The sequence below is a fragment of the Netta rufina genome (genome assembly GCF_964035555.1).
Source record: "Netta rufina genome assembly, chromosome: 11".
Lineage (NCBI taxonomy): Eukaryota > Metazoa > Chordata > Aves > Anseriformes > Anatidae > Netta > Netta rufina.
In genome coordinates, this window is record NC_140134.1 from 5,396,543 (window position 1) to 5,410,374 (window position 13,832).

Consider the following 13,832-nt stretch of genomic DNA (forward strand, 5'->3'; position numbering starts at 1 on the left):
ATCCTAAGTAAGGGACCTATGTCAGGGCATGTGTGTTTTAAGTTCCATGCGTTGAGAAAGGATGGCACTGTCTCCTGAGATAATATGCCTATTTAAAATCAGAATAGCCCTCTAGAGGTAATACTTCCCCCTTCCCTTCATGACTGTTCTTTTTCCTTATAAGTGCATTATGCGGAATTCAGTGATGATTTTCCATACTACCTTTCCAGCATAATGATGAATGATAAATCCTTGGTTCCAGCTGTTGAAATGTTCATGAGTCCCAATCTGCATCTGGAGTTTTTGCAGCAGTGTTTGGTCAGCTCCTTCTCCCACTGCATGCATTGTGGCGCATACATCATCTAAAATGCTCATAATTCCAGGGGGATTCTAATGCGTTTGAGGAAAACAACAAAGTGAGGAAAAAAAAAAAAGCTCAATGCCTACCCCCAAAAGAAAATTCTTTAGTACAAAAACAAGAGAGCAAAGTCACAGCAGGAAGAAATCTCCATCAATCTATACAGTTCATAGTAAAGGTTAATTTGTACACTAGCATGTAAACAGTTTAACGAGAGATACAAGTCCATGTAATGCTAGTGACAGAGTCGGAAATTATGCCTGTTAAGAACTTTTTAGAAAACTTTGCAAAGTAATCTTCTTTCTCATTCCACCAAAAAATACCTATGTATATTACCAAAAATTACCTAATGTATACAGGAGCATATGTCATGAAATTGATGACAAATTTAGGTGGATAAAGTAATTTCCAACCAGTGAATTTTTCAATCATGTTTATCAAACATACTATCTTACGGTTCTCTTTTTGGCCAATATCTTAAATAACATATCTTAGAGCTCTTGTAAGATCTTATAAGATACCTTATGTAAGATTTATATATAGGCTTAGTATGACTCAGTTACTGAACAACAGTATTTGCATTTTTCTCATGAATGTTCTTGACAGCAAAGCAGTTGCCCAAATATTTTAGAGACAGTTCTTTTTTTTTTTTTTTTTTTTTTTTCCATCTGTTTATGCCAATTACTTACCACTTTGTTCTCTATCAGGTCACACACTATTTTGTTGTTAAAATAATCTATTGGAGTCCATCTGATTCCTTCTTGCACATATTCTTCCTGTTAAGTAAGAGGAAAAATGCAAATATTCCCATGCACCACAGCTCTAGCAGCAGATCTACAATATACTACATATATACTCTATGCTTAGAAAAACCTGTCAACTCTGCTTCTGGGTAAAGAAGAGGAATGACCCATATGATGGTTAAAACCAGTTCTCTACACCTAAGAGCAGAATTAAGATCCTTCTCTGTGCTCTCCGCACATTCTTTTGTCTCTCATAGCTATTGAGTAGTCACTAAGACCAGCAGGAGTATTTTGCCAGTGCATTTATTGTCAAAGTCCTTTGCAAATAGCAACAAAATGAGCTTTATGTTATCTTGACAATGCAATTAAGCATCCATGTTCTAAAGTATTTTACAAAATAAGTTTATGACAGGCATATCAAAAATCAGGCCCCCAAAATAACACATTCAGAAATGGACATAAAATGGAGACAGCTCTACTTTTTATTTCTGTATACAATTACTATGACCATAAGGACAGAGACTGGAATAAAAATCATGCTGAAATTTGATTAAACTGATTCACTCAGTTGCATACATATGAATTTAGCTAGACACTTACAAGGTTATTTGTGTGCTCAATTGCATTGATCAGTTACTTTTATACAAAGGCAATTGTGTATGCACATTCTCGAAAACACTGTCCTGAAGTCGGTGCCAGGCCTGAGCTCATACTGTACACAATTACTGTCTCAGCTGCATTATGTCTGCCCTCCCATGCAGAAGCTCCCTTCACATAAAGAGGGGTTTTTCAGTGAGACTGTGAGCAGAGAAATGCAAATACACAGAATATTTGCGCATTTGCCACGGGGATCTATTTTGTATACATTAAAAAAAAAAAAAAAAGAAACGGAGAGGGGAATGGGTGTGGAGGAAACTAAGAAAAGTATTCCCATTTTACTCTGTCATGTCCAATGAAAGCACAGGGATGGAATAGAACTGCAGTTTTCCATTCCTGTCAGTGAGTCAGAGTACGCAGCAAGTCTAGGCAGTCATATGACTGCATTAGTACACAGTATGACGGACTCGCTTGGTTTACATTTTTAGGGTTAGCCAACAGCAAAGATTTTATTTTGTTTTGGTTTTTTTTTTTTTTTTTTTTTTTTTTTTTTGTTTCTTGCTTAACAAGGCAAATTTTATTGTTAACAGATGATGAAACCTCACTTTTTCTACCAACTGAGAAAATGATAGCTCATTCTGTGAAGTCAAAAATAATGTCTGGTTACCTGTTCTGCTTTCAGTGTCAGTTCAATAAAAATCTGCTGCAGTTTTTCATTAACGAAGTTGATACAGAACTGCTCAAAGCCATTTTTCTACAGAAAAAGAAACAAAGTTATTCTCATGCAGTAATTCTTAGTTCTTATGTTGGTAATAGTAGGAGAAGCTTCATAGAAATATTGTCAATGATGGATAGGTTTCTGATTTTATAGGCGTTGTGTGTAATCTCAGATCTTTGTTTTAGGATCAATGACCTAGTTTCTTTGAATTTTCTTCAATATTTTGTGTTTACTAAGTGAGACATTAGCAGCAAGAACTTAATGTCCAAGAAGCTGTCTTTTTTTGGCTTCTATTCTGCCCCCAAACTTTTTTTTTTCCTGTTAGATTTTTTCCCTTCTAATAACAAAAAACTGTCAGGTCAAATCAGCTCAAATGCTGAATGTTGCATCGTCTCACCTGGAATATTTCAAAGCCGTAAATATCAAGGACACCAATATTATACTCTTCATGGTCCTTCTCCATAGCCTTATTAATGGACTAATAAAACAAAAAACATAAAACAAAGTGAAGCTTAAAATATTTAAATGGTATATTCATAAATCTTTATATAAATACAGTGTTTCTTCAGAAATAACATATTGGAATGGAATACATATGTATTTAATAGGGTACTTTACGTTTTAATAAAGTGTTATTAATATCTAGGAAATTAACAGTATACTACCCTGTTTTCCAAGTCAGTGAGCCTTTGGATTTTCTGTTTGTAAAAATCTCTCCTTTGGAGTAACTGGCTCAGTGCAGTTGAAGAAAAAAAGAATGAACAAAAAACCAGACCAGCTTTAAGTCTGATATTTGATGTGTTTTGCAGATAGTAACATGATTTTTTTCACTAATTTCTGTATTCCCCTATTTCATATAGCAGGAATTTCAGAACTGTCATGAACAGGAAGGCTTCTGAGATACTAGCAGTGCCAACACAGAGCAGATGAGCAGACTTCATTTAATCTAGCTAACATCTGTGGCCAAAGGTAAGGTTTATCCCCTGCCAATTCAGCCTACAGCGTCATCCTGAATAGAAAGCACTGCAGCATGGAAAGTGCAGTTTGAGCATTTGCTCAAATGCCACAGTATCAGGATGCTGAAGGAGATTCTCTGCAGGAGAGTGGGGTAAGAGAACAGGGGACAAGTAACATAACCTATTTATTCTGCTCATTTGAAAATGTTCATTTCTGTAGGAGAAAAATAAGACTGATTTCAGAGAAGCATGGATGGTGACAGAAAGGAGATGTCAGAACATCACACAGGTCAGTTGTGGTAAGAGACTGAACAAATACAGTGCTGAAAGCACAGCTCATTTGCTTCAAAGGAAGTGTAGCATTTCTCATATAATCAGTGCCCTGTATGTGGTTGTGTTCCCACTGCACTGCTCAGTGCTGCTGCTAAAGCTTAGGCAAAGGAACACATACCAGGTGAAAAAAAAAAAAAAAAGCTCTTCAAGGAACATTCCCACTGTATCAATACTTCAATAGAATCAAGCAAATACAACTTACATCCACCAAGTAATCAAAAACACGGGCATGAAGGGCCTTGGCCAGTGCATCCCTGGTGTAGCAAGCTTGTTCCACGTTTAGTGTTACATTAATGGACTCAGATTTGCCTCCCCACTTGCTGTCCATCTGTCTGCTGGTCAGTTTTTCCTTTAGGCGGTCCTGGTTAATTCCCAGGAGGAAAGCAGGGAAAGCCAAAACTGTAAGAAAAATCAAGGTTGCTAGATTATGACTTATACGCTAAACCAGTGCAGAATAAAAGAAAAAAAAATAGTTGTATCACTAGTAACAAACAGCAGTAATAAACCTCATGGGGCATGCAGCTTTAAAAAAATAAATAGGTATTTATTTCTTAAAAATTCCTCTAAGCTCCTCAAGGAAATGTTCAGGTCCTTGCGTACGTGGATTTTAATTAAGGTAAACCACCTCAAAGTAAAGTAGTCATCTATTTCTGTACCTTCAGTCCTTCGAACTGTCTTAAGTCATAGTTTTGAACTATGTGGTTGATGGAGTGGCTGGAGGAGATGGGAGGAAAACACAAAGCTCACATATTAAATAAAACTGAAGCAATTGAAAAAAAATGTGTAAATACATGAAACGTATAAAGTATAATAAGAAAAGAGTACTATTGCTTCCTAAAATCCTTTCCCTTTCTTCCTCTAAGAATATTGCAAAAAATCTTAAATTCCCTTCCATTTATTTGTTTTTTAACCCTTATTCTGAAACTACAGGGAAAATTCTGGTTCCCATTGTATAAAAGCAGAGCAGAAAAATACACATCTGTGCAATAAGCAGCCACAAGTCCAGTATTTGCATTTTAGCACATAGAGCAGATGTTAGCTGCAGGTGTCACACACCTTAAGGAATGGGAAAAAAGAAATTGCTTAAGAGCATATGGAAATAGCTCCCAAGGGTAGGTCTCTTGGAGTTACTGTTGTGCTTCCACTAAAGCACATAATCCTCTAACAATGTTTCATTCATGTTCCATTACTTTCAGATCTGCTCTACTGGTGTGAGGAAGATGTAAAATAATCACTAGGACAGCGGCCATTTGAGCTTTACACATCTGTAATATGACAGCATGATCTGGCTTCTTTAAACCCTTTACTACATTAATCCAAAAGTATTTTTAGAACTGTTAATAACTGACAGCTTTCTGATTACAATCAGGAAACTGTTTAAATTTACCCAAGGGTACTAGTAACCAAGGAACTATCCAAAGTTGAGTCTATAGCAGCATCTCTGATAACTCACTGAGAACATGAAAAGGTTAAACATCATGTATTTTAAAAGGCAAGAGACTGTAGGGAAGTATAGACCAAATATGCTCACATATACTGTAAAGATTCCAGAATAAATATTTAGCCAATATTACTGTAAGAATTTAAGAGGAAAGTATAATGATAAGAGCCACCTCAAAAACTCCTCCTTCACTGTGCTGACGATTTATTGTAAGGGAAGCAGAACCAAACACAATATAACTCTACACTCTTAATGCAGAATCATAGACTGGTTTGGGTTGGAAGGGACCTTAAAGATCATTTGGTTCCAACCCTCTGCCACAGGAAGGGACGCGTCCCCCTAGACCAGGTTGCTCAAAGCCCCATCCAGTCTGGCCTTGAGCACATGCAGAGATGGGGCATCCACAGTTCTCTGGGGAACTTGTTCCAGTGCCTCACCACCATCTGATAAAAAATAGCAGCAAGAGCGCAAGGATGCCAGGTCAGTACATTACTAATAAGGAAATATTTCCAGGGTAGATGTATCTGATAATGAAGCATGGAATGAGAAATTTGAGACAAGGAAGATAACACTTGTAGTATGTAAATTCTGATCTTCAATGCATTTTCAAGGCTACTCTATTGGATGTGTGCATGTACGCCCAAGCACTAACTGTGTACCTCAGACTAGAGATACTCTACCAGTTGGTAGCTGCTTCCATGTGAGGATGATGTCAGACAAACCATTAAGAGACTTTTTTTTTTTTTTAATTTTATGAATGACTGTTGATGCACTGAATGGAGAATACATTTAAGTTTGCTTGAAAGACGTTCTCACAATTTCAATTATTTCATGCTTAAAGGCTGGAAAAAGATTTCCTAAATTCAAAACTACATTTCTGTTAAAGTCAATGGCATTGTACTAGACAGAACAGGGGCCTCAGTACCATTATTGTTTTTGGAAAAACCTAAATTAACAGCCTCACACTAAAAGAAATGATGCACTGTGTTTGGATAAGAAGCTCAAGATGGCAGTTCAGCTCATGCCATCTGGGTTTCAGCCCACTGCTAATTCTGTAACAGTTTCCAGAGGTACTTACACTCTTCACTTTCCACTCCTGCATAGTTGCCAACTTCTTTGAAGCTGATGTTTCCCAAATGAAGTATTCCAGCCACTATTTGTAGTACCAATGCCTGCTCTTCTGCAAAGATCCCAATCACACTCATTGCATGCTGGAAGAAAAAAGTCAACAAGTCTGTTCAATTACTTTCACCATAAAAGTCCTTTAAAATTTTTTATTTTAAAAATTTCAGTTTATGAAGAGCTTAAATACTTAACACATCCAAATTACATTACAGCCTGAATTATCCAAAAGCACTAGATATCCTATCTGAGCATTTTTGATTTTTAATAATTATATACAGAAACATCTACACCATTTAGAAGATGCGTTAGCAAAATAAATTCTGGAAAAAATGTAGTGCTGAACAAGCACCTGCCCTTGAGTGTCACACTGAAAATAAATTGTTTACTGCAAAATGGGGAACAACAAACCTAAGAGACAATGATTTTGTTCCTTCTATGCATAGTTTTTCTACTGAGACTAACAATTGTGAAGAGGTACTGGATGACTCTCAACATTACAGTAGCACAGTCTGTCTGGTTTAGGCTATTTCAGCTACTTATTAGAAAGTGACTCAGCACAGCGTTGTGTTTTAGAGTCAGTCTAGAGTCCATGACAACTTACAAAATGTCTTTTCAACTTACTCTTTTTCCAAAATACCCAATTAGCTAGAATGTAGAAGTAGCAATTTTTTTTTTGGAATGCATTTTGAAGTGTGCTACAAATAGAAATAAGAAGACATGTTAATATGCTTATTTTAAGTAGTGATTTTCCAATAACAGGAAATCAGGAAGTTGATGTGACCTCCATAAATGTTACACAATGAACTGACAACAATACTGGGTGAAGATTTCTAATCTATGCTTTCTAGGTCCCTTTATCCAGCCTTTCAGTTGTGATGTTTTAAATAGGAACAGAAGATAAGGCACCACCAAAAATTCAGCTAAGAGGGTGCTCTTTTGTATTTTCTTCTAACGGAAATTCCTCAGTGTGTTTGCATCTCACGTTTTATACTCCAGATTCTAAATGTACAATTTATCTGTGCACAAATTTCAAAATTTTCACCCTTATGAGAAAAGACGAATGGAAAAAAAAACACCTTCCTTCACAAAACACCTTCACAGTGAAGTGAACATACATGCACCACTACACAAATCAGCATCAAAAACCCACCAGTGTTTCTTGGAAATCAGATTTGTCATTGATGTCATCTACTTTGTAGGACCCAGATAGACTCAGGTAGTAATAGTAATCCATGGTGGTAATGCCAAGACTGCTTTTTTGTTCTGAAGATGCCCCTTCGATCAGCTACAAAATAAAATCCCAATATTATTAGGCATTATATAACAACCTTCAGCACAGATGAAGCTGGTCAGAAACAGGACTGAGTCTGAAATTATTAGGAAAGAAGGGTAATACTGTGCAAAGTTTGTAACCTTCCTAATTTTTCGCTAAGTGAACGACCAGATATTCATTCCCCCTCTCATAAATGGTTTAGTAAATGTCTTCTATTATCTTTATCTCAAAGATTAGGCAAAGCTGTTTTTCCAGTCTTCAATGTTTTACCTAAATCCTCAGGAGCAACATATTTTCCATACTTACTGAAAGGCAGGCACAGTTGTGCAGACATACAGCTGCAATAGGAAGGAATGAACAAACTGATCTCAGCACGGAGTAGTCAAAACCTTATACAGTCTTCGAACTGCCTGCATCAAAAAGATTCTCCTAGACACAGAGGAAAATTCGCAGGACACCGCAAACTGTTCATATGCCTCAGACAAGGAAAATACACAGTTCCTGGAGCAATTCCAGCTCCAACTCAGCTTTCCATCCTCACAACACTTCAACTTTATGTGATGCTGTTGACAGTCACTTACAATGTACTGTCTTTACTCTAGTTTTGTAGAGCTGGGTCAGCAGCACTTAAGCAGATAAGAAACTCTTAAATAAAGGACCAGCGAAGGCTAGAAAAGCCTTTTGTAATATAAATTGAGAGGATTTTTGGAGAATTCACCATACTGATATAATCCTAAGTGTCCCACACAATAGAATTAAATCTCTCTTTCACAGCAGTGCTACGGAATTCCAAAGCAGAAGGTGAAATTATATAAGCCAGTTTAAAAAGAAATTTGTTTGAAAGTTCTCATTTTCTATTATATTCTGTTGCATTTTTCCATATGGGAGATCACACCGAATTTCCAGGTTGGGTCTCTGAAATATTGAAGTACTTTCCTTTTAGAGTTGAAAGGCAGCTAGACAGGTCTGTCACATGGTGCCTTAAGATGCTATGAAGTTTCTCAATGATATCGAGATTATCTTTTTGAAAACGTGTTCAATAATCTCATTGGGTTGAGAATGACTTTTCAATCAAAAGGAATAACAGGTACAAGTTATTTAAAATAACTCATAAAAGAGCTGTAGGCTTCTGACCTGGTAAAAAATGTGAAAACTCCTCTCTCCAGGATTCCTCATTACAACTCGAGATTTTTCCAGTAGGAAATTGGAGATTTTTCCTCCATCTGGCTCTCCACCTGGGCTAAACTGGATTTCAAAGTATTTCCCCTGCAATAAATAATTAAAGTTGTTGAATGATTAGTAAATAGTAAATAATGCACTACTTGTACTATATCTCAAGGAAGGTTAGTAGCGTATTTAATTATCATCGATATTGTGACTCAGCTACCTCAAGATTTACCAGAGCTAAGAATCTTGAACTATCACATATCTTTCCTTCTTTCTTCATTTATACAGTGCTAGACTAGGGATAATACGTCATGCAGTAACGCAAAGGTAGAGAGGAAGTGAGGGGCTTCTTTTTCATTGCTGAGACTCTTGCTTAGCATAAAGGAAACCGTAATGCCCACCTGTACTGAAAGTAAATTTAACAGATTCATGGCCAATCGCAAACGCAGTGTTCTGCTTGGAAGCAAGGTAAAGCAATTATTTTGTCTTTTCAGGGAAACATTAATCGTACTAACACTCAAGTTGGCTTAGGAACAAATAGCAAATTTGTAAAGCCTATGTGTAACTTTTAAAAACAGAACCTACAGTATGTTAGTAGTTATTTCACAACAGTACTTTGAGTATTTTATAATGACACAACGAAAATAATTCCTGCTTTCTGTACATACTAATAGAGGTATTTAATTCTCATCAAATAACTCTAAGGATGCTTTTATGTACTATAAATATATATATATATATATTATTGCATATATTTTACTAACCTGGATGGTTTGTTGCTGTTATTTGCTTACAGACTGAGAATTTTATAAATTTTGACCAGTACATATTGCAAGAGTAACAAATGTACAGTCTATACAGAATTAAAGAGGCCTCTCAACATATACTTTGTTTGAAAACACAGTCTATATTTGATATAGTTTTCTTTCATTTGTATTTATTTTATATTACACTCCTGAGTAATTAATAATATAAATAATTTTATTTATATTTTATTTTATCCTGATATATCTTCTATTTTATTCATTTTATCCTGATATATCTTCTATCATAAACAATATAAACGATTTTATATTAAACTCCTGAATAATAACACTATAGAAGTTGGAAGCATGAAGGAAATCTCTAAGGGAGATGGACTTACAAATCTGCTGGAGTTATTGTTCCGTACAGTTTTTGCATTCCCAAAGGCCTCTAGTAAAGGGTTGGACTGTAGAATTATATCTTTCACGTGCTAAAATTTGAGGAAACAAAAGAAACAGAGATTCAGAAATAGATTTTTTTTTTAACAGTCTTTTGTTTGCTTGTTTTAAGTTCTTAAGAGTTTTTCAAGGAAACCATGACATCTAAATTATGTATAAAAAAGTAATAAAGACCATATCTGGAAAATATCCTCTTGGATGCAATCTTTTTTCAGAGCTTTCATGTTTTTGAAGCTTCTTATTTTCTGAAGAAAATCTTAGAAAACTGAACAAAATGCCTGAGGCTGCAAACAACTAGTCCTTCTGTTCACTGTTGGGCAAAACAACAGAGCCAATAAATTGATATGGTTTTCTTGTGTTTTTTCTTTCATCTTCTTGTTTTTAAGCAATTTCCTTCCTCCACATAATCACTTAGATCACTTTGAGGGTCTGCAACCACAACATATGAAGTCAGAACATGAAATGTAGGCTTCTCCAAGTACTTAAGTAACCTGTCTGAGGACCAGTGATGCTGCTACCTAGCTATCTTAGACAGCCATACAGTCTGTTACTATTGTTTCTGTATCTGATCCTAGGAGTTGGAATTATGGTCTAGCTATTAGTTTCAGAAGAAACTTAATACATGCTGAGCTGTATAAATAAAATTGAATTTTATTTCAAGTGAAATTGCTCAAGACAACTGGCTTTACTTCATGGGCTTCTGTAGATAGAGCAGACGTTGGTAATACAGTTATTAAGAAAAGGAACTATTTGTTATTTCAGATAGCTTTCAGATACTATACTTTTGATTAGATAACCTGATAAAACAAGATGATGTTCCTGCTGTTGGCTCTCTAATGCATGCCTACAAATCAGAGACAGAACGGAAGTAATACAAACATGAAAAGCCAGTTCAGTTTTCAATGCAATACCAGTCCAGGAGAAAAAAAAAAAAATCACACCTACTAATAGAAGATTGTTTAACAAGGTTAAGAATGATAATTAAAGTTTTACACCACCTTAACTAAACATATATATATATATATATATATATAATATATATATATATACACACACACACACACACACACACTTGTAGGTATAATTTAGTGTGAGAGCTAAAAAAAAACACTTAACAGAGATCATTCTGGTTTTGTGGATTTTCTCCTCACACAGGTGGCCTAGAGACCTGCAAGCAAGCAGTTCAGTATTCTCTTCAGCTGACTCTCTGCTGTTGAGGACTTGTATATACTTACAGCTGCTCACAAGCTTCTGCAGTGAAGTGCCTACTGGCTGCCAGCATCTGCCAAGACAGACCATTGCCATTCTACCTCTGAACTCAATCTTCAGACTATGCTTATGCTTCAGTATTGCCCTAAATCAACTCACCTGTACTTTAGGGCCACCTCCTGAAATTTTGGAGACATAGCTCATAATGTATTTAGCAGCCACAGTCTTCCCAGCACCACTTTCCCCGCTATGAAAAAAGGAACACAAAAATGTACCTGTTAGTTTTTAAATAACTCTAAGAACGAAGTAACTTATGGTTTATCTTGTTCAAGTATCTTAATATTGAATAAAAATACCATAATAATGAATAATAATAACTAATAAGTGTTTTATATCAGGTAAGTTGGTAACACAGGCTGTGATACAGTGTTGTAGCATGGTTGCTTGTATATTTTTATGAATAAATAATTCTGATTAAAACATCCTGCGTGGGTTCCAGAATCTCTGAGATTTCAAAGTCAGAATATAACGTAAATTGCAAAATAAATATACTTAAATCAAGATGCTCAAAAGAGCACAAGTGCTTAATCCCATTTAAATTTAATGGGATTTCAGATCTCAACACAAAAACTCATTTGAAAGTCCAAGCCCTAAGTGGCATGCCAGATGCCTACTTCTTTTGTTTTAGGCGTTCCTGAATGAAATAATGAGACATTATTAATCACATCCGGAATGACGGAAGAACCACCTTCCGGTTCCTATGCCTCTTGACACAGGGTACAAGAAATCTTAATATTCCATACTAGCTTTAATAATTCCTTCCTTCCGTTTGAATATTTCACTTCAATGGTGAATACAGTTTACATCAGATTTGTTTTATTCTGATTATTAAGAGTTTCTTAAGATGGAAAGGAGATTGATACTTCATGCAATCCAACCTCAACAGTTTATTTCATACCTTAAAGCTAATCTCATTTCAACAGAATTTCTCCAGCCTTACATAAATCTTGCTGCAAATTAGCTTTGTCCTTAATGAATTTACCCTGACCTTGACTTGTATAGGAATACAAAGAAAAACATAAGGATGTCTGTTCAATGTCATAAAGATATCTGAAATGTTTGTTTTTGTTGTTGTTGTTTTTTCTTGTATGAAAACCTGTATCATCTTTAGGCTCCTGAGTAATTTCTATGAATGTTGACTCTTCTATCCTGCGCCTACTTGTTCCTGGATGTGGATCAACTGCACATCTTTTCCTGCACAAATTTTAGCTATGTTTGCGAGAGAAACATCAGCATGTCCTGCACAGGAAGAGGACTTGCTGAGAATGTCAACTCTTAGCTCCTTATCAGCGTGACTAATGGAGACATTTACAAAGGCTTAATTCTAAAAAGGCTTCCCAAAGCTTCCAAAAGGTACAGAAATACTGAAAGGAGGTTTTGTTTTGTTTTGGTTTTGGTCAGAAATAAATTCATGTGTTTGTCTTCTCCTGACTGCAGTTTTACAGATCAAACAGGATACTTAAAAAGGTGAAAAAATACTTCTTGATCAAGTATGGATCATGACTTCTGTTATTAAGTCATCTTTTCCTAAATATCAAGGAGAAGAAAGCCTGTATTATTGGTATCTATGACATTCACAGGAACAGACTGAGTTTGTTAGATAGCAAACCATATTTGGAAGTCTGTATCAGCAGTATTTAAAGATGTTTTAGAAAAAAGTATTTCGTCAAACCAAAATTTGCTCACAGTAATTTGTTTATCTTATTGCAGAACAGGACAGAGAAACCAATCTACCCCAAAACATATTCTTGAATTTATATATGCATTTTTCAACTGAATACAGACAAGGATCTGGGGTCAAACACTGAATAAATAAGATCAGATGTTATTTAACAAGCAGTAAAAATGTAATACATTTACTTAAGTTTTTATTTGATGCATACATTATCCTTCTCTTTGTTCAAATTAAGTATGGTTTACATTACCCATTCCATAGTGTCTGTCCTGGACATCAATATGGAGGAATATAATTCCATTTTATTGTTACGTCTCTGTTCCAGTATAAGTTATCCTTTATATTAAATGATTTTGGCCAAAAGACTGCCTTTCAGAGTTTGCTGTAGATTTATGTATGCTTACACTTTTCCTCAGTTTTATAAGTTTATTGATCAGAGACCAGTAAATAGCTCCAATTAAATACAGTTGAACAGCATGATACATTCTTTATGAACTGAAGTAATTTTATCTGATGAGATGGTGCCTTACCCCCAGCAAAGCACTGGTACTCTGCCAATTACGTACTACTGGTATGTTGGAAGTACAGTGGTTTTTAAAGGTTGAAAAAGTAACGAGAATGGCTTAAAGTAAGAAGCGTATTATGGTACAATTTTCTTAGAAACCTTTCTTCCTAAAAATAAATCATTATATAGCCTCTACATGTATCACTAAACAAAAAAGAACACACTGAAAGGCATTGTATTGTTTTTCTAGCACTATTTGCAATTTCAGAAAAGTTACATTACGTTCAGCAAAGTCAATTAACACTTAGCTGAAATCAGAATAACACAGGGCAAGTTTTCAGTTCCTTCCTTCCTTCCTTCCTTCCTTCCTTCCTTCCCTCCCAGAGGAAATATAATCCAGTGATTAGTATAGAAGCAAGATCCAATACAGAGCTTTATTCTTCTCTCTAAAATTAATTTGCTGAGTGACATTTCATATTGTCGCCCTGGCT

General features: G+C 35.5%; 1 protein-coding gene across 1 annotated transcript in view; it reads right to left on the minus strand.

Annotated features, from left to right (window-relative positions):
• The window catches only part of MYO1E (myosin IE), an 86,576-nt gene that overhangs the window by 29,832 nt on the left and 42,912 nt on the right, over nt 1-13,832 (minus strand). The window contains exons 5-14 of the mRNA XM_084293302.1: nt 11,261-11,348; nt 9,835-9,924; nt 8,658-8,789; nt 7,401-7,535; nt 6,204-6,336; nt 3,887-4,083; nt 2,793-2,873; nt 2,345-2,431; nt 1,027-1,113; nt 202-369 (exon numbers count right to left, since the gene is read on the minus strand). Of these exons, the coding sequence (XP_084149428.1) occupies nt 202-369; nt 1,027-1,113; nt 2,345-2,431; nt 2,793-2,873; nt 3,887-4,083; nt 6,204-6,336; nt 7,401-7,535; nt 8,658-8,789; nt 9,835-9,924; nt 11,261-11,348 (1,198 nt within the window). The remainder of the gene's footprint in view (nt 1-201; nt 370-1,026; nt 1,114-2,344; nt 2,432-2,792; nt 2,874-3,886; nt 4,084-6,203; nt 6,337-7,400; nt 7,536-8,657; nt 8,790-9,834; nt 9,925-11,260; nt 11,349-13,832) is intronic.